The 19,415-nt window shown below is 48.6% G+C and overlaps 3 protein-coding genes across 7 annotated transcripts in view; 2 read left to right on the top strand and 1 right to left on the bottom strand.

Moving 5' to 3' along the window:
* Positions 1-3,004, top strand: part of Ep400 (E1A binding protein p400) — a 107,107-nt gene extending 104,103 nt beyond the window's left edge. For all 5 annotated transcript variants that reach the window (XM_055605729.1, XM_055605727.1, XM_055605728.1 and 2 more), the window contains 2 exons: positions 652-729; positions 1,299-3,004. In XM_055605729.1, coding sequence (XP_055461704.1) covers positions 652-729; positions 1,299-1,571 — 351 coding nt within the window. In that variant the 3' untranslated portion in view covers positions 1,572-3,004. The remainder of the gene's footprint in view (positions 1-651; positions 730-1,298) is intronic.
* A 2,130-nt stretch (positions 3,005-5,134) lies between these two features.
* Positions 5,135-12,341, bottom strand: Ddx51 (DEAD-box helicase 51). Its single transcript, XM_055606397.1, has 15 exons — positions 11,978-12,341; positions 11,761-11,891; positions 10,968-11,118; positions 10,559-10,704; positions 10,408-10,479; positions 10,161-10,267; positions 9,897-10,005; positions 9,664-9,809; positions 9,352-9,547; positions 9,147-9,262; positions 8,938-9,054; positions 8,679-8,780; positions 8,445-8,508; positions 8,217-8,351; positions 5,135-8,020 (listed from the first exon to the last, which is right to left on the bottom strand). Exons 1-15 carry the CDS (start codon positions 12,264-12,266, stop codon positions 7,994-7,996), a joined length of 1,908 nt encoding a protein of 635 aa, XP_055462372.1. The 5' UTR covers positions 12,267-12,341; the 3' UTR covers positions 5,135-7,993.
* Positions 12,342-12,385: 44 nt separating this feature from the next.
* Noc4l (nucleolar complex associated 4 homolog) lies at positions 12,386-16,988 on the top strand. Its single transcript, XM_055605685.1, has 15 exons — positions 12,386-12,496; positions 12,588-12,708; positions 13,191-13,297; positions 13,836-13,943; positions 14,211-14,360; positions 14,461-14,560; positions 14,693-14,727; positions 15,027-15,077; positions 15,165-15,276; positions 15,500-15,560; positions 15,734-15,844; positions 15,957-16,117; positions 16,225-16,307; positions 16,514-16,627; positions 16,711-16,988. The coding sequence occupies exons 1-15, from the start codon at positions 12,398-12,400 to the stop codon at positions 16,828-16,830; spliced, it is 1,533 nt and encodes a 510-aa protein (XP_055461660.1). The 5' UTR covers positions 12,386-12,397; the 3' UTR covers positions 16,831-16,988.
* Positions 16,989-19,415: the final 2,427 nt, after the last annotated feature.

Genomic DNA, 19,415 nt, shown 5'->3' with positions numbered 1-19,415 from the left:
CTATTTATCAGGTTGGCATTAGGCATGCTGTGTAGCCCACATTGACCTCAAACTCACCATACTCTCACTCAGCTTCTAGAGTGCTGGAGGTTGTGGGTGTGGACTACAATATACACCACAGTCTGTATGTGGAAGTTTTGTAGCTTTTGAGATTCTAAGAATTCAATTTAGGGCTTCATGAGAATTACTTCATTACTGAGCCATAGCTTCAGCATTTAAAATAATAATAATAAATTTTGACAGCAAGACTTATGCAACAAAATGTCTGCAGGAAGTGAACACAGATTGGAAAGTTTTGCTTTAGATCATGAGCTCTTGATTATGATGGATGAAACCACTGGGGAAGTGTCAGTGACTGTCCTGTTGAGACCTTCTGGTCCACTTAGCTTGCTGCCTGTCCAGAACTTTTGTCCAAAGCCTCAAAGAACTCAGGGTGATAGTTCACTCCCAAATCTAATTCATGTATAAATTTGAAGTCTTATTTACTAAGAATATGAAACTAGAGTCCTCTTGAGTTGTAATGGAGGTGAGTTAGCTGATGTTCACTCTCTTAGGATCCTAGGGGGCACATGTGAGATTGTTTATGTTACCTGCCAGTCAGATGTTTGTGCATGTATCTTGAATCCTATGCTTAACCTTGTTTTGTCACAGGTTGCAAAACTTCCTCAAGTTGTGCAGCAACAAACACCTGTGGCCAGCATCCAGCAGGTCGCATCAGCTTCTCAGCAGGTAGGCTATGCAGTTGGGGGCCATGGGGAGCACAATTTGTTGGAAGTTGCGGTTTCATCTTTTGGAAGAAGAATGTTAGTGATTAGAGAATTACTTTTGGTTTTCATAGTGTGCACAAAAACTGGAGCTTTCAGGGAAAATGATTCAGGATAATTTCCAGAGCAGGACCACCAAACTGAAGGTCACGGTTTGTGCCCCAACCTAAACCTGCTCTCAGCAGGCACTTTTCTTGGCATGTTCCACAAGACATTTTATAGCTTCTGAGGCCTGTAGGCCTCTGTCAACAGCATGGGATCCAAGTGAAGGGAAGGTGGCTGGTGACAACACCCCTTTCTGACCCAGAGCCCTTTGGCTTCTTTCTGGTTTTACTTATGATGCAGTAGTATTTGTTTATAATGGTAACAAGGATTTTCACTTTAAGCTGCCGGTGGACTTGAAGAAACCAAACAGTGTTACATTGGCCAGATCCTTTGCTATTTTCTTGAGACCATTGGATGTATGTAATAGTTAGAAGGGCAGGCTGGCCAGGGCTGTTCTCTGGTGACCTGTGCTCTCTCATCTTGGCTCAGGCTTCTCCACAGACAGTGACACTCACGCAGGCAACAGCAGCAGGCCAACAAGTGCAGATGATCCCAACGGTGACTGCAACAGCCCAGGTGGTACAGCAGAAGCTCATTCAGCAGCAGGTGGTAACTACTGCCTCAGCTTCAATGCAGACCCCTGGTGGCCCAAGCCCAGCACAGCTTCCAGCCAGCTCCGAAAGCCCAAGCCAGCAGCCAAAGTTGCAGATGAGAGTCCCTGCTGTGAGGTTGAAGACACCCACCAAGCCTCCATGCCAGTAAGAAGGACACTGGTTGGTACTGTGACAAGGCTGTCTTGGCAGAATGCTCTAGTGTTTCTGGACTCTGGGATGGCCACACAGCTGTTTGACTTTTTCCTGTATTTATGTGACAGTGGCAGTTGATGTTGGGGAGTGCACGCAGTGGTCTTTTAGAGTTACTCTGTTAGTGTGCACTACTTAGCATTTGGTAGGGGCTGCATAGCCTATAGCATATTATAGCTCAGACATGGTCTAAGTACCATTGTTCATCAGATGCATCATAGTCCTTCAGCAGAAGAGGTGACAGTAGACCACTTAAAGTATGTATACCCTTCTCAGTATGCCAGTGAGGTCATGGCTTGGGTTATGGGCACCCATCCTGTCCCAGTGAACATGGGATTTCATTTGAATGAGACTCTGAAACATGACAAGGCAGTGCGGGTCTCAGGTGCTGTACACATGTTCATGGCAGGTGAAGCAGCCTCGTAGAGTTGGAATCAAGATCACTGTTCCCTTACTGTTGTCCTGGTCTAGGCGTAGTCTGGAGAGCCTAGTGTTCATCTAGGAAGGCATCTGTTGGTCCACTCCACCCTCGCAGCTCTCTGTGGATTTCAGACATATTCTGAATGAGCAACAACTGGCAGCCATTGCAGTTGAAAGGAAAATGGTTAGAATTGAGTTCAGTCCTATGTTCACTCTTCTTTTTACTACTGCAAGGTGACTTGTGTGGCATTCATGGACAGGCTGACTGTGCCTTCTTATGTGCGGGAGTGGAAGGTCCATGTTCCACATCTGTTTGTAGCTTTCTCATGGCCTGGGAAGTTTGTCTGTGAGGTCTATGCTGTCAGCACTTGAAGACAGATACTGTTGTGTTGTTTGCCTATTCCTCACTGTCATGTTTGTGTCCTGTGTGGGCAGGAATGTGACAATACATCCTGCAGCCCACCCAGAACTCAATCTTTGAGCTCTTAATGTGAAACTTGGGGGTGGGGGGAGTAGCAATTAGGTATTGAAAAACCAGAAGAGGTCCTGTATGTGGTCTCATAAGCAAAAACCCATCATTTTGTCTTGGTGTGCTATGTTGGGGGAAGGCCTTTGGAGTCTCCTGGGTACCTAGTATCGGGCTCTCAGGAGCAGTTCCTGTTCCCTGTAGTCCTCCGTGAGGTCCTTTGTCAACATCACACTCAACTTTGTCCATTCTTCCCCCTGTCGTGGCAGCATTCTTCGGTGTGCCCAAGCCAAGTGGTTGGTGGGGAACAAAAAGGCAGTTTGGAAGTTACTTTTGTTTACCTTTCAACCAGATAGCTAGCTGTTTTGTTTTGTTTTGTTTTAAATGTAAGAAACAGGACTGAAATTGTAAATACTTTGTAAACACAAGCATTTGTACTTGAATAGGATTTTAAAAAGGACCCAATGTCCTACCAAGCAAAGGCCAATAAAGTGACCTTTCTACAACTTTGTTCTTTCATAGACCAGTGTTTGGGTTAAGGATTTTTACAATGTATTCACTTTGTAGAAGGATATGTTTTTTTAACTTACAAGGTAAGAATCAAAAGGAGCAGTGTGGCACCAGAGGCGTGGCCAACGTCTTTAGTTACTTGGTCTTGAAGCCACCCTGTAAAGCCACACCTGGGTTCTGCTTCAGGACTTCACAGTGCCAGCAGGACTCCATGTTGAGGCTCTTTTTCAGGCCAGGGAGTAAAAATGTCCTTATGAGCTTCTGTGTTCCCAGGAGTTGCTGCTTGCCTCCTTCCAGCCTAAGTGATCAGGTGACCCTGCTGTCACCCCATTGTATAGTCATCTAAAGTCCTCTCCTAGGCACCAGAAAAATGAAGTTTCATTTCTGTTTAGAGCTGTCGAGCAAAATCAGCCCTCACACCCAGCTTCATGCAGGCACATCTGCAGGTGGCCTTCAGCCTGGCCGGCCCCATGGTCTCCACCTCTTTCTGATGTGTAATGACTCAGGCCTGACAGGTAGATGTTGACTCACCCCATCCACTGTGCTACCCGCTACCCTGGCACTGCAAAGTGTCTGACCCAAGACCCATTTGGCCTGTCTACTTGCCTGTCAAGTCATCCTACTTACCACACTACTCAGCATGGTGCGGAGTCTGACCCAGACACTCCCAGACTAACTCCACCCACCCGCCCATCAGTCACCAACCTACCACATGGAATCTGACCCAAACTCTAGGTAGGAACTCCCACAGCCAGTCTACCACGCCACACACCAAAGATACCATGGGGATTATACAGTGTTCAAAACCAAACACTCTTCACCTGGTTCGCAAACCTGACAAGTTGAGGTAAGTAACAACAGAGATCCAAACACCCACTCAAAAAGGCAAGACCAGATAACCACATCTGCCTAGGTCCCATTGCAAAACAAAACAAACTTTCTCCAAAGTCAACCACATATATCGCAAGTCTCAACAAATTTAGAAAACTGAAAATTCCCTGCATCCCATTTGGCTACAAAGAAGCAACAAAAAGCACAAGCTAAACACCACACTACTGGATGAAAACTGGGTCAAGGGAGAAATTAAGAGGGCAATTAAATGAAAACAAAAACCTGCCAGGTAATGGTGTCATGCGTTCTACCACTCCGGAGCCAGAGGCTGCAGATCTCTAAGTTCAAGGCCTGCCTGGGTGATGGAGTGACAGCCAGGAACACAGAAACCCTGTCTTAAACCTTAAAAAGAGAGAGAAGATAACCTCATTGGATTCAGAAAGGGCCTTTAACAAAATCCAACATCTCTTTGTGATAGAAGTCCTGGGAGAAGGACATGTTTCGACATAACAACGGCAAAATAACCCCACAGCCAATATGCTTAGTGGAGAAAAACTCCAAAGCATTTCCAATAAAATCAGAAACATGACAATAATGTCTACTCTCCTGTCTCATGTTCAGTATAGTACTTGAAGCCATAACTGAAGGAGATAAAAGGAAACAAATGAAGTCAAAGATCCCATCTTTAATTACATCATTTTATGCATATATACATAATATGTGTAAATGTCCTGGTGTGTGTGTATGTATAAATATATAGACACATATGTCTCCCTACAACTGATAAACACATTTCACAAAGTTGCAGGATACAAAGTTAGCACACAATATACTCATTTGTATATTGGATGGTTATAAAGTCAGGGAAACAATCCCATCCAGTCTTTAAAAAAAAATAAAAGCTCAGAAACAAAGATAACAAAAGATGGTCACATGCTCATGATTAATAGGAGTAATACCGTGAATATGGTCATCCTACCAAAAGCACTTTACAAAAAAACTCAATGCAATCACCATCAAAATTGTAAAATTCCAGATAGTTCTGTATAAAAATTGAAAAGCAATCTCAAACTTCATACAGAAACATACAACAGAGAACAACAAAACCCAGGAGAGCCAAACAAGCCTAAACAATTAAAACTGCTAGAGGTATCACTATCCACAATTTTAAAGTTATTCTATGGAGTTAACAATAAACAGCATAACACATTAACCAATGCAGTAGAATTGAGGACCCAGATAAGTCTACACATCTACCATCTGAGTTTTGATAGAGTCCAAAAGCACACACCAGAGAAAAGATAGCATCTTTAATAAACTGATAAATGGGACCTCATGAAACTAAAGTTTCTGTACAACAAAGGGACACCATTCAAGTTAAGACAGTGTACAGAGTGGGAAAAGATCTTTACCAGCTACCATTTAGCAGAGGATTCGTCTCTAGAATACACAAAAAACTCAAAAAACCCCCCACAAAAACCAAACCTTAAGACAGCATGGGCTATGGTGATGACTCAGCTCAGCAGTTAAGAACACACACTGCCATTGCGGTAGACGGGGCACCTGTATTCACACACCCACACAAAGCACAGAAGTCTTTAAAATAGAGCAGGGAACAAAACAAAGTTCTCAAAAGGTGAAATCCAGTGGGCTGGAGATCTCTCAACTGCTGCTCTGCCAGAGGACCCAGTTCAATTCTCAACACCTACACGGTGGGTCAAGAGCATCCATAACTCCAGTTCCAGAGGATCAGACGACCTCCTCTGGCCTCCACAGGCACTACATGTGGTGCATAAACACAGACAAGACACTCATGCACATAAATAAGGGCTGCATATGGTGGCACAGGCCTTTAATCCCAGCACTTGGTAGGTGGCTCTCTGGTCAGCCTCGTCTATAAAGAGAATTCCAGGACAGCTAGGACTGTGTAGAGAGAGAATCTGTCTCTTAAAAAAAAAAAAAAAAAAAAAAGGCAACCCCTCCACACACACACAATAAATTTTAAATGAAATGGTTGAGAAGCTTTATGTTGACCAGCCTTAGCCATCAGGGAAATGGAAAACTACTTTGAGACTTCAAACATTTTACCCCACTCAGAATGGCCAAGATTAAAAAAAAAAACAACAACACAGTAAACCCTGAGTGTAGACAAAGGGTGACAGTTCTTCATTGATGTGAGTACAGATTGATACAGCCACTATCAAGGAGTGGTAGATCCTCAAGAAGCTGAGATTAAACCACCCACAGGTTCCACTTGTACCACTCTTGGGCTTATAGCCAATACTATTATCTACTAGTACAGGGTACATGCTCTTTCAGTTGCTCTGTTCACAATAACCAGAAAATGGTAACAGCCTAGAAGCCCATCAACTGATAAAAGGATAATGAAAATGAGCTACATTTACACAATGTAATTTTCAGCTGTTTGAAATTTAAAAAGTAAATAGAAGTAGCAAGTGAATACATGCAACTGGAATCAACCATCCTGAGATAACCCAGAAAGACAAGTCACTGCTTTCCCTCTGTGAATATAGCCTTGGATTTTTAGATGTATGTGTTTCATATGGAAAACCTGGAGAAGTTCAGAACTAATAAGGGGCCATGAAGGAGGGAAGGTTCTTTCCAGGAAGGGGACATATAATACAATGACACAGAGGGGGAAAGGGAATAACAGAAGGAAGGATTAGAGGCAGATGGAGAAGGGAATATGGGGAAGGGTGACTGCATGGATTATGACATCAGCGATTAACTCAGTTACAGATAATGCATCAGTGTTCTTTTGAGGAAAGAAAAAAAGAAAAGCACTTCCCTACTTAACCTGGAGCAAGCCCAGGTTTGAATTCTCTACTTCATGATCCCTGTGTCTGCTGCATGAGTCTGATCCTGTGAGAGAAAAGTGATGTTACCTTGGGACTAGGACAATTAACATTCTGGACGGTTATAGGGAGAAGACACACAACCTGGTACAAGGCACCAGTTACAGAAGCCAGGCTGTGGTAGTTGCAGATAAAAAAAGGACTTGGGAAGGAACAGAGAGATGGCTCAGTGGTAAGGAACACTGGCCGCTCCTAACTGGGGATCAATTCTCAGCACCCACATGGCAGCTCACAACTGTCTGCAACTCCAGTTCTAGGGGATCCAACAACCTCACACACATACATACATACAGGCAAAACACTGATGCACATAAAACAAAGCAAACTAAACAACAACAACAAAAAACCTTGGGAAGAGGCAGAGAGAAGGCTCAGTGGTTACAGCTCTTGCAGACAATCTGGGTTCAATTCCCAACACCCACACAGACTCTCAATCTGTAGTTCCAGTTCTAGGGGATCCAACACACACTTTTGACCTCCTTGGGAACTAGGCACACATTGTACATAGACGTACATGCAGGTAAACGTGTGTGAAATTAAAAAGGGGTCTAGGGCAGAATGGTGGGAGGCCTCCCCATACCCATGTTCCTAGAGCCAGCAAAGGCCTGAAGATGGGACCTGTGGCTATGCTGCTCTCGTGGGCTCGCCTAGGTATCCTGAGTTACTAAGTGTTTGAGCTATCAGGGGATTTGGATGGGTTTAAATGATACATTTATTTTTTTTTTCTGAACATAAATGAAAGCAGTCTATCTTTTTTTTAAATACAGACTTTTCAAAACAGGTTTTCTTTTAAGCACAGGTAAGTGCTAAGTTTCCTTGACAATGTTCAGGAAAGGATTCTCCTATCATTCAAATTTACTTTATACTTGGGTAGTGGCTAACTCTAACATATCATCCTGAAGACTAGTAGCCATGGAAACATCTTCCTGGGCTCTAATGACTTGTCTGGGACAGGGTCACCATAGCTTCTCTGTAGATGCTAATGCTATAAGCACTTCAATCCACATTCACTGTAAGGCTGACCATAGTTTTTGGTTACATTCCTAAAGACATTTTTCAGCTTTACCTGAGCTTATTTCCAAAGACCAAATGGACCCCAGGAGTATAAACCAAGGGCCATTACTTTTCAGGACTAAGCCACCATCTAGGGTGCCTGGCCCAGACGACCGTGGTTCTTGGGGAGAACGGTTGTTTCCATTGGAACCCCAAGAACTGCATCTTCTGCTCACACAAAACATTCACTGCAGCAGGATGTTCCCTCCAGGCCCCGGTTTCCATCTAGGCCACCTTCAACTTTTGTTCTTCCTGTGGAGGAAAAGGAGGTTTTGCAGCATTTCATGCTTATTGCCATCTGAAGCCCCCTCATCCTACTGGGAGACAACAGGTGCCATGCTCACAAGGCATCTCCCATGGCATGAAGTTGTGTCCTGCTTGCCTCCCTTTCCTGGAGTGTGTGATGACAGGACAGGAGCAGCAGCTGGACTTGCAGAAGTCCTCTCACCTTGACAGTCTTCTCCAGCTGAGACAAGGCTGCCTCATAACGGGCGACCAGTGGCTGCAGGAGCTCCCTGGGGATCTCATGGCGTGGCAGCTCAGGCACCCCAGCTTCTGACACCATCTGGAGGAACTTCCTTTCCTAGAAGGGGTTTCGTGGGAAGGAGTCCAGAACAGGCCAGCACCTGCAGCAGCTTGGATCTGCCCACATCTGCTGGGAACTGCATGGTCTTACCTGCACTTTCAAGAGAAGTGTGAAGGCCTGTCCAGTTTTTCCTGCTCTGGCTGTTCTCCCGACCCTAAAACCAAGCATAAGTGTTCTCAGACAGTGGCTTCTGGCCCAGAGTCCTAACAAGATAGCAGCTCTCTTGGCCATACTACACATAACCATCATGCAAGGTGATCCTCCCTATGAATACCAAAAACTCATAACGCAGCCCACAAATGACCATTGCTAAATATCTCTTACCTATGAACATAGGTCCTCAGGTACTGGGGGGCATCATAGTTGATCACCAGCTCCACACCCTGCACATCAATACCTCGAGCAGTAGCATCTGTGCTGATAAGGCTGATGAAATACAGGCAGTGGCACTAAGGGCCAGAAACAGTAATTTGTGCCCACCCTGCCAGGGTTACTTCCAAATATCTCTTGGGAACCAGCTGCCCAGGAACTGGAGGAGCCCAATAACACCAAACACTACCCTGTCTGTTTTCCAGGTACTCACAGCTGGATCTTTCCCTGTTCAAACTGCTTTAAGATTTTCTTCCTTTGGCCAGGCCCATAGCGGGAGGAGAATTCAGCCACACTCACACCCCCAAAAGCTTGTGCTAGCAGGAAGAGCCTAGGTAGGGAAGAAATAGGAGCCAGGTGGCACCAGAGTCTAGTGTATATTGCTACACTAGTCCAGTATATTGCTATATTAGTCCAGCTTACCTATGGGAATGTTCTCTTGAGTTAGTGAAGCAAAGAGCCCTTGAGAAGTTCATCCCAAGGACCAGGTGTAAGACAATGAGTGGCTTCAAACTGAGTCTGCAGGGCACATAGTGGTGCTATGGAAAATGGATAGCAGGAGCTGGCCAGAAGCCCTGGGCCTAGGACCCACATGCCTCACCCTGCTCCACATGTCCTACATGCTCACCGTGAGTCCCACAGGGAAGGTGTACTTCCCCCCCAAGTTTCCATCCTCTTCAACTGTGTCCTTGGAGTCTCGGTGTCTCAGCCTTGTGGAGAAAAGCCTTGGCTGGTAGAGGCCAAGCCGCTGCAGCTTCTCAGGGTTCTGAGTGAGTGTAGCTGAGAACAGCAGCTTCTGTAGAGGCATCTGAGGAAAGCAAGTGCTAGAAAACAAAGGGCATATTAACAGGACAGGTTTCCTTATGCCACCCTGACTCCTATTATAGGGCCAGCAAGGGGAGCTAAGAAAGAGCAGGCAGCTCTCATGAAGGCAGGATACCTGGCAGCAGTCACAGCCTGGGGCTGTGTCCTCTGAAGCAGGGCACAGGAGCCTGCAGGGCTTTCATTGTAGAATGCTGCTGCCACCACTCGTGGCAGCCAGGACTGGTGCATGCTGTCTATCATCCGGTCAGCTTCATCAATGATCTGCAGCAGACAGGAGCAAAGGCTAATGGAAAACTCCCTGCAGAGATCACCCCAGCCTGAAGCCCGTTTGTCCAAAAGGTGGCCTACCAGGAAGCGAAGCTGCTGTAGGCTGAATCCTGGGGTCTGGTCAATGTGGTCCACCAGGCGGCCAGGTGTGGCCACCACAATGTCAGCCAGGCAACAGTAACCATCTGCTCTACAAACCACAGAGACTCAGAGGAAGGAAGCACCTCCCAGGAGCAATCTAACTCAAAGCCTCACATACAAAGCACTGATACCACCCCAACCCAAGGACAGCAGTTGGCCTGAGGAAGGAACCTTTTTAAAGAGCCCGCCACCTGGCACACCTACGTCTTCTGGACAAGGCTCTCCTGCTCCTTGGCCAGTGACTTCTGTCCAGTTACCAAGGCAACCCGCAGAGGTGTGGTGTCCGTGTAGATGTTGAATACTTTGCTCACCTGCAAAAGGAGTCTGTCACTGACTTAAAGTAGATGGTGGCCCCTGCTACAGCAAAGACTCTTGTGTTTAATACAGGTGGCGAAGGGATAAGTACAACTAAAGCTGGGAAGACAGACTTCTGGATGCAGAGTCGACCTACCTGTTGGGCCAGCTCCTTAGTGGGAAGCACAACCAGTGCTCGGATGTGGCAGACTACTCGATGCATCAGGGCCTGCAGGGACAGAAACCATGTGTGCCACCAGGATCCTCCCTTTCCAGCACTAGCTGGAAAGTTGTACCCCCATACTCACTTGTACCACAGGGATGACAAAGGCCAGTGTTTTCCCACTGCCCGTTGGGGCAGAAACGCAGAGGTCACTAGGTTGGTAGCCACCTCTGCCTACCAGAAACCCACTGTCTGCACTCTCCAGGAGGGCAGGAATCACAGCAGCTTGGACTGAAATGAAGAAAGGAAAGGAGCAGGTCAAGTATATGCCAGGATGTACTACCCCACCCAGGAACTCTCCTGGTCAAAGATAGGACCATGACTGGGTAAGGCTTAAGATAATCATCAAGGACCTGAGCCCAAGGATTCAGAAGCTCACCGATCTGGTGTGAGCAGGGACCCCTAATCCACAGCCCTTAAAATGGAGCAGCCCTAACAGAACAGGGAAGACTGCCAAAAGAGTCCATCCCTTCATTTGCCCAGGGCTGAAGCACCTGGAAAGTATGAAGAGATGCCATTAGCCCTCAGCTGCTTTTGCAAGTCAGGGTGAACTTCAGGGATGTCCTCAATAGGAGTAAGATCCTCAGTGACACTCTTCTTGACACAGCTTGGCTCAGCCAGCCACGCTGGCAGGAAAGGCTGGACCTGAAAGCAAGAAAACCCACAAGAGGTCGGTAGAACCCTCCAGGCTCGTGGAGCAGCCAGTAATTAGGAACCAGGAACTACAGCAGAGGAGTACCTAACCAGTCTTTCCCCAACCCTTCGCCACCACCACCTCTCTCGCAACTTTCGGACAAGACACCCAGGCCAGCAGACACCCTATCCTGACACACTGAACACCCTGCATAAAGTCCACACACAGGATACTTGGCCCATAAGCCCACCAACCTAGTAATTACCTCCCCGCACCCAGAAATGCTGCTCGCAGTGGGGGCTGCCAGGCACACCACAGGGTTTTTATCCCAATAGCTATTACACGTCTCCTGATTTCAGTTTCAGGAGCGCCCACGCATACCCAGAGGAACTCCATAAGCCTCTCACTTTCTGTAGTTAGGGCCATGTAATGGCAAAAAAACAAATCAAGCCGGGCGTTGTGGCGCACGCCTGTGATCCCAACACTCCGGGAGGCAGAAGCTGGCGGATCACTTTGAGTTTGAGCGTGGTCTACAAAAGAGTCCAGGATAGCCAAGGCTAAACAGGGAAACCCTGTCTGGAAAACCAAAACAAACACCTTCCCGACCGAAAAGTCCCGGATGGACAAATAGAACCTCCTATAGGCTCACTGACCTTCGGTATCTTCCTTTTTGCAAAGTCTCCCAGCACCGGGCCTGGAGCCAGGGGTCTCGGGGCATCCTCTTGGGACCTCCTACCTGGAATCTCTGCGCCGGCACTGAGCTCTAGCGCCGCCTCACCTCTCCCTGAGATATAGCACAGAGTAGGAAACGTCAACCCCACTGCGCATCAAGCCTCCACGCCCCGTCCACATCTCGGACTCACGGCCCACCTGTGTCCACATCGTCGTCTGCTTTCAGTCGCTTCGCCCTAGGAGGCTCCGGGCTCTGAGCCACCGAGCCGCTCACACCACGCCGCCGTCGGGGCCGCCGCCGTCGCCTGCCTGCCGTTTCCACGGCCGTCCCAGTAGACTCGAGCTCCGGCTCCCGTTGCTGCCGATCACGAGCTCGGCTCTGCAGCCGCTCGAGCAGCACTCGTGCCCGGCTGCCCGCCTCTGCCTCAGTGTCCTCAAGCCCGGCAGCCTCCGGGGCCGCATACCGCGCTATGTGGAACAGCGCCATAGTCGCAGCACGCCGTGGTGTGTCTCAGCGCTCTCTGATGACGCAGACAGTGGCGAGCCCAAGGAGGCGCCAATGACATCACGGATGCGACCACACTAGGCGTAGACTTCCTGGGAGGAGCTAGCGGCAGCATGGAGGGCTCCAAGCGGGAGCTAGGTCGCCTGCTGCAGGCGGTGCTGACGAGTCGTGGCCAGGCGAACGCCGTGTTCGACATCCTGGCCGTGCTTCAGGTAAGCTGCGCGGGTGGCAGGGGCGGATCTGGGACAGCAAGTGGGAGTCACGATGGGACTGAGCTTCACCCTCTCGGGCCTCCGCCTTCAGTCCGAGGACCCTGAGGAGATCCAGGAAGGAGTGCGCACGTGCAGCCGACTCTTCGGTACCTTGCTGGAACGGGAAGAGCTGTTCGTGGGCTCGCTGCCATGCGAAGACACGGTCCTGGCAGGTGAGTGACCTGGAGGGCCTGGGGTGTTCTATGCCTGGCGGTCCCGGTGGGACGTCGTGTCAACACAAGAGGAACACCCCAAACCAGGGCCCTGTCACAGATCATGTAGTTTGGTAGGAGGACTCAGACAGTTCACTGTGGCTCAGGAAGTGAGATCACTGTACTTGCTGGGACTTAATGAACTCATACTTAGCTGGTTTTTTCCCTGTGTTTTAATTGTGTCACTTTCAATGTTTGATAGTGACAATGTCACTGTCCTAGTGTTTGCTAGATCTAGATTCTGAGGCAGAGTAAGAAGAACTTCGTTTCAATACGTGCTCCCAGTTTGCAGGGTCAGAAATTGCCATTTCCAGTCTGGGATTTGTAGTACAGGTTTACAGCTGTGAAGATAGACAATGGGAAGGTGGGGCTGCGTTTAGGACTGTGGTCTGGCTTTGTACACATAAACATCAGTGAGAATTAGCTCTCCTAACTGTCCTCAGGATCCCAGGGAGCCATACACAAATACAAGGTGTGGATGAGACACCGCTACCACAGCTGCTGTAACCGCCTGGAGGAGCTCCTGACCCATCCCTCCTTCCAGGTCAAGGTGAGTCTTGACATCGTTGGCCTAACTTCTCCCCTCATCTCTAAAGTACTTCACAGCAGGGATAGGGGCTATTGATGTGAACATCTCTTTCCTCACTTGACTAAAAGAGACTTCTACCTAGACATCTTCATCGTGTTCTTCCACACTGCTGTTTTACTGTGTGGTGTGACTCATCTGGCCCTGAAGACATGAAGTCTGTAACCCTGAGTTCTGGGTACCATATTTGTATATTGTCATGTTTGCCATGGTGTCTCCAAAACTGGGAGACAAGAGCAGTCCTCCCTGCAGGCCCACCTTTTGTGTAGGCCTCAGGCCAACTTCTGTCCCAAGAGCATGTTGCTGCCACCATCATTACATACATATAACATGAACCAAGATAAGCTGGGGGCTGGTCTCCTTTCTCTTCTGCTTCTTGGCCAAAGCCTAAGCCTAGTTCTGAGAGACCATAATGCTAGATGAGGGTTTTGTTTGTTTGGTTTTGGTTTTGGTTTTTTGTGGTAGTGGTGGGGTATCATGGCCACTTTTCTTTGCTTCTCAGGAGCTGGCTCTCAAGACACTCATGAAGTTTGTGCAACTGGAAGGAGCAAAACCCCTAGAGAAGCCCCAGTGGGAAAACCACTACCTCTTCCCCCACACACTCTTCAGGGTGAGGACTTGGTGGGACCTGGAGAACTGTGGTGGCCACAGTCTAAGATGGTCCCACAAGCCAGCTACCTGAATAGATAGCTAGAGGATATTATGCTCCTGTCTTGCCTTGACCTAGGAGGTGAGCAAGACTCAGTGCTTGCTGGTCTTTTAGTGTCTTGTCAGTTGGAGAGGAAATGACAGGCAGCCTGGTGGCTTGTGACACCCTTTCTGGCCATGCTAGGACCACTATGTGGGAGAGCTCCATTCACTCTATCTCTGTTTCCAGGCAGTGGTAGGAGGCCTGCTTATACCCGCAGATGACCACAGCCTGCTTATCTCCCAGTTCTGCGAGTACGTAGAGTATGATGACATCCGGTTCCACACAATGCAGGTGGCCACCAGCACTGTGGCCCGGGCCACCAGCCAGCAACCTGAGGTAAACAGCTGAGTCCCATCACTGTCCTGTGTCTTTGCTCCCCAGAGAGGCAGGTAGGTGGTAGCAGCCCGTCCAGCTGCTCAGGTTAGACTTCCCATAGGTGTCACTTACCTTCTGGAACAATGCCTTCATGCTGCTGTCTGCTGTGAACCTGCCCCTCCAAGAGCGCAGCCTTACCAACTTCTATGTGAAGCATGCACGTGAGTTCTGGGCAAGTTAAGGTCCACTGGAGACTATCTCCTCGTAGTCTGAACAGATGCCAGGTCTGTCAGCCTGGATAGCCACTGTCTTCCCCTCTTGCAAGTTTTGATCTCTCCTTGCTGCAATTACAGAGACATCAGACAAGTGGAAGGTCGTTCACTTAAAGGTGAGATAAGTTCACTGTCTTGGGTACCTTCCTGGGCATAGTCTTCTCTGGGTAGATTACAGGCCATAGCATGTACCCTACAGTATCAAGTGATGCCCCTCTTATGTATCCCTGTGACCAGGTTCAGACCTGAGTCCTTATGATCTCTGTACCTTGTCCCTTCTTGTGCTAAGACATGGCATTACAGATTGCAGTGAAGCTGTCAGGGTGAAAGGCCTACAGTTGACTGCAAAAGGGCCGGGTGGGTAAGTAGGTGGGTGGGTGTGTCAGGATATACATACTGCCTGGTCCCATTGCAGGAACACAGAAAAGCTTTCCAGGAGATGTGGCTTGGCTTCCTCAAGCACAAGGTAGGGTCTAGTGGATGGAATGCCCAGTTTTGATGTGGGGAGTGGGAGCAATGGGAATAACTTTCACAATGGACACAATCTCTGCAGCTGCCCCTGAGCCTCTACAAGAAGGTGTTGGTGGCAATGCATGACTCGATCCTGCCCCACCTGGCTCAACCCACGCTCATGATTGACTTCCTCACTAGTGCCTGTGATGTGGGTGAGTGAGACTTCCATCTAGGCTATTTAGCAAGGGGAACTCAACCATACCCTGCCGCATCTCCTGACTGTGACAGACCTGAGCTAAACTCCATGCCCTTCTTGCTTGTGGCCTTAGGTAATCACCCTGTAGATGGGCACCTGCAACTACAGACATCCCTCCCTTACCTGCTCAGGCACAGGGTCAGCAAATTATAGCCTCATGTCTTCCTGTGTTTTTGCAGGTGGTGCCATCAGCCTCCTGGCCTTGAATGGGCTTTTCATCCTAATCCATAAGCATAACCTGTGAGTGTCAGGAACGTATTTGTCTGCTCTCCAGTTTCTCTCCAAGGGCCTGCATTGTTCACCTTGGGGAGGTTGAGGCAGAAGAGGTGCAAGAGGAGGAGGAGGAGGGAGGATGAAGCCTTGGTTGCCTGGGGTCCTGTCACCTCATGTATCCTCTCTGGTCTCTCCCTCAGGGAATACCCTGATTTCTACCAAAAGCTCTATGGCCTCCTGGATCCATCCATCTTTCATGTCAAGTACCGAGCCCGTTTCTTTCACTTAGCTGACCTCTTCCTTTCCTCCTCGTGAGTGTTGGGGGATATCTAGCTCCATTGTCTGGAAAGGTTATAGTCCTGGTTGGGGAGGAGGTGGAAGAATAGTTGGGGGACTATTTTCTCATATCTGTTGCCCTCCCAGCCACCTCCCCGCCTACCTGGTGGCTGCCTTTGCCAAACGCCTGGCCCGGCTGGCCCTAACAGCACCTCCTGAGGCCCTGCTTATGGTCCTGCCCTTCATCTGCAACTTGCTGCGTAGACACCCTGCCTGCCGAGTTATGGTACACCGCCCACAGGGCCCTGGTGAGCACATGAGTAGCTGGGCATGGTGGCACACCGTGGCAGTAATCCTACCTGGCTCCAGTGGTCCGAAAGACCAGGTGGAAGATGGAACCTTGATCTGTTTATAGAGCTAGATACTGATCCATATGACCCAGTGGAGAAGGACCCAGCCAGGAGCCATGCCTTGGAGAGCTGCTTGTGGGAACTGCAGGTGAGTCACCTGCCTGTCCAGATTCTGGAAGTATTTGAATCTCCACTGACATCTGCAACAGCCCACAGGGATTTTGCCCACACAGGGCACCATGCCAGGGTGTACCAAGGTGCTTAGTCACTGGCAACTCCACACTACCTCAGGGCTTCAAGGTCCATCCCAGGGTCCTGCTGCTGTGTCTTGAGGTCCCTGTTTACTACTCCTAGGCCCTCCAGCAACACTATCACCCTGAGGTGTCCAAAGCTGCCAGTGTCATCAACCAGGTGCTCTCTGTCTCTGAGGTCAGCATTGCGCCACTCCTGGAACTTACTGCATATGAGGTGAGAGTCATGCACAGGGATGCTGGGGTGTGTGCCACGGGTACCGCTGTATTCAGCCCAGGATGAGAGTCTGTCCTTTGCAGATCTTTGAGCAGGACCTGAAGAAGAAGGTACCTGCATCAGTACCCCTGGAGTTCATCCCCACTAAAGGCCTGCTGGGCCGGCAGGGCGACCTGTGCACCCAGTTCTTCAATCTCAGCTGACCTGGCTGTCATCTAAGAATTGTCTTTTTGTGTCTGAGACAAGATCTCACTATGTGAGGCTGGCCTGTAACTTGTGGTGCTCCTGCCAGAGCCTTCCTGGTGCTGAGGTTACAAGGGAGTACCATCATGCCTGATTCAAATAAATGGTTTGTTTTTGGTGTTTTGGTTTGGGTTTTGAGATAGCATTTCTTGTGTAGCCCTGGCTTTCCTGGAACTCACACTGTAGACCAGGCATAGCCTTGAACCCGATCGGATATCTGCCTGCCTCTGCCTCCCGAGTGCTGGGATTATTAAAGGTGTGTGCCACCCTTAATAATTATGTTTTATAATTATGTTTGTTTTTTCGAGATGGGGTTTCTCTATGTAGCCTGGATGTCCTGGAACTTGCTTTGTAGACCAGGCTGGCCTTAAACTCAGAGATCCACCTACCTCTGCCTCTCAAGTGCTGGGATTAAAGGTGCGTACCACCACGCCCTACAAATAAATGTTTGGGTTTTATAGTATTATTATTTTTTATTTCACACACATTGGTGTTTTGCCAGCATGTGTGTCTGTGGGGTTGTCAGATCCCCTAGAATTGGAGTTACAGACAGCAATGAGCTGCCATGTGGGTTCTGGGAATTAAACCCAGGTCCCCTGAAAAGACAGCCAGTGCTCCTAACCACTGAGCCATTTGTCCAGCTCCAATGAATGTGTTTTGTTTGTTTGTTTGTTTGTTTGTTTTAAGGGAGTATATATGGCCAGTTGGATCTTGAGCAAGGCTGACATCTTTGGGCCAGGCTCACATCCCTGTTAGATGAGGAGGGCCTGCCAGAGTCCTCTGCCTTTCCTGTAACCTGGAGGGCAGCATGGAGGGCCTGGACACTTCCACAGGGATCCTGACAGAGGTGGCACAGGAGCACTGGGCCCACTTTCTAATGGGGCAACCCTACTATATCCAGCTATGCTTAGTTTAGACTTAGTTTAGGCAAGGTACCCAAGTGGAGTCCTGGGGACACAGATTCCCCCATCCTCTGGGCTCCTGGGAGGTAATAGTTCCTCTACTACTCCTTACCACAAAGAGCCTGGTTCCCACTGAGGACAAGGTTCCTCAGTTTCATCTGAGAGTTGTTCAAAGAGAGATGTCTTGCAACTGTGGGAATGCAGGCAGATGAGTATACTGCCCCGTGTCTACTCTAAATTTGGCTGTTTGGATTCTAAGTAAATCCATTGCAAGGGGTCAGCCAACAGGCCCTACTCTGCACGGCTTGCAAGAAACTTCGAAGAAAATGATGTTGGGTGGATATGCCTGCTATCTTATATGATTCGGGGACACACGGTTAGCTTCTGTATGTCACATTCCCTTAGCCATGGTGCTCTCTTCCGGCGAGGCTGGTTCCTGCCTATTGGCGTTTCTAATGGCCACATTCTGTCCCAAATCATTCCTCTGAGCTGTCCCATTATTCAAGCTCCAGTTTTAATGTGGCCTTTGGGGATGCTCTTGAGGTGGTACTCAGCTAGGAGGATAAGATGGTTCGTGTCAGCAAGAGGCCCCTGGAAGCAACACGGCCTGCCCAGAACTTCCTAAGGGCTGAGCTTTGATGGGACGTGTAGAATAAAAGATACAAGGTGAACAAGCTGCAGTGGGATGAAACGGGAGACTCCTGGAAGGGCAGCTACCCCATGTCAGTGACTACAGTTGAATGTGAGGGCCCTGTTAGTGCTCTGTGAGTATCGTGCATAACACTGAGGAGTCAGGCTCTGTATGGCACCTTCACATGTTGCTTGCTTGCAGGGAAAGGCCTGTGTAAGCCCTGTGGTGTCTACACAATTAAGAACATATACCACTCACTGACTGGCAGGAGTCCTATATATTTGGCAGACCCTTAGCATGTAGGTTGGCTCATACATGCATCCTATCATAATATCCATGTACAGGGGCCATTGCTCAGAGTAAGCCTCACAGGATAGCATCCTGATGGTTGGAATGCCAGCACTTGGTATTTTCCACCCCATCCCGTGCTGGCTCCTGTGGGCAATTTCATATGCATCCAGCAACCTGCTTCTTGGTGCACCTGGGGGCATGTGGCCCTTGCCTTTGTAAGGGTATCAGTTTTCCAATTTCCTGGAGGTCTCAGAAGGTGGTGGGGCAGGTGTCCCAGTGTACAGCCACCAGGGACTCCAGCCTGTCTGTATTTGCTTCACCGATCTGTTCTCCCTACAGTGGCTCCCTAATCACTTGACAGCTTTTCTTTTACTGAGCCACCATAAAGTTGAATACTGCCCAGCTATTAGTAAAGATTGTCGCTGACCCAGGTTCCTGAACCACCAGCCCACAGGTGGCCTTCCCCATCAATCAATAATCAAGAAAATGCCCTATAGGCTTGCCTACAGCTTAGTCTTATGAATGCACTTTCCCAGTTGAGGCTCCCTCCTCTTTGAGGACTCTAGCCTGTGTCACATTGATATAAAACTAGCCACAAAACTTGGCACACAAATACATCACTGTTGAGCTACAACCGTCCCTTTTTTGTTCATCCTGAGATTACACATTAATAAAGACATCAAAACATAAAACACTTTACAAACTTAAAAAGTCCCACAGC

This window comes from Psammomys obesus, unplaced genomic scaffold (assembly GCF_907164565.1).
Source record: "Psammomys obesus unplaced genomic scaffold, mPsaObe1.curated_primary_1811, whole genome shotgun sequence".
NCBI classification, from domain to species: domain Eukaryota; kingdom Metazoa; phylum Chordata; class Mammalia; order Rodentia; family Muridae; genus Psammomys; species Psammomys obesus.
The sequence above is the reverse complement of the archived record's forward strand: the minus strand, read 5'-3'. Positions and strand labels throughout refer to the sequence as shown.

What these genes read in the sequence shown, in the direction of transcription:
- Ddx51 (XM_055606397.1), bottom strand. Translation starts at nt 12,266, where the DNA reads ATGGCGCTGTTCCACATAGCGCGGTATGCGGCCCCGGAGGCTGCCGGG. An exon ending in TACAGCAGCTTCGCTTCCTG is followed by an intron (nt 9,810 to 9,896) that starts GTAGGCCACCTT and finishes TGTCTGCTGCAG; the next exon opens with ATCATTGATGAAGCTGACCG. An exon ending in AGCTGGAGAAGACTGTCAAG is followed by an intron (nt 8,021 to 8,216) that starts GTGAGAGGACTT and finishes TTTCCTCCACAG; the next exon opens with GAAGAACAAAAGTTGAAGGT.
- Noc4l (XM_055605685.1), top strand. Translation starts at nt 12,398, where the DNA reads ATGGAGGGCTCCAAGCGGGAGCTAGGTCGCCTGCTGCAGGCGGTGCTG. An exon ending in CTTCTATGTGAAGCATGCAC is followed by an intron (nt 14,561 to 14,692) that starts GTGAGTTCTGGG and finishes CTGCAATTACAG; the next exon opens with AGACATCAGACAAGTGGAAG. An exon ending in TGGAACTTACTGCATATGAG is followed by an intron (nt 16,628 to 16,710) that starts GTGAGAGTCATG and finishes TGTCCTTTGCAG; the next exon opens with ATCTTTGAGCAGGACCTGAA.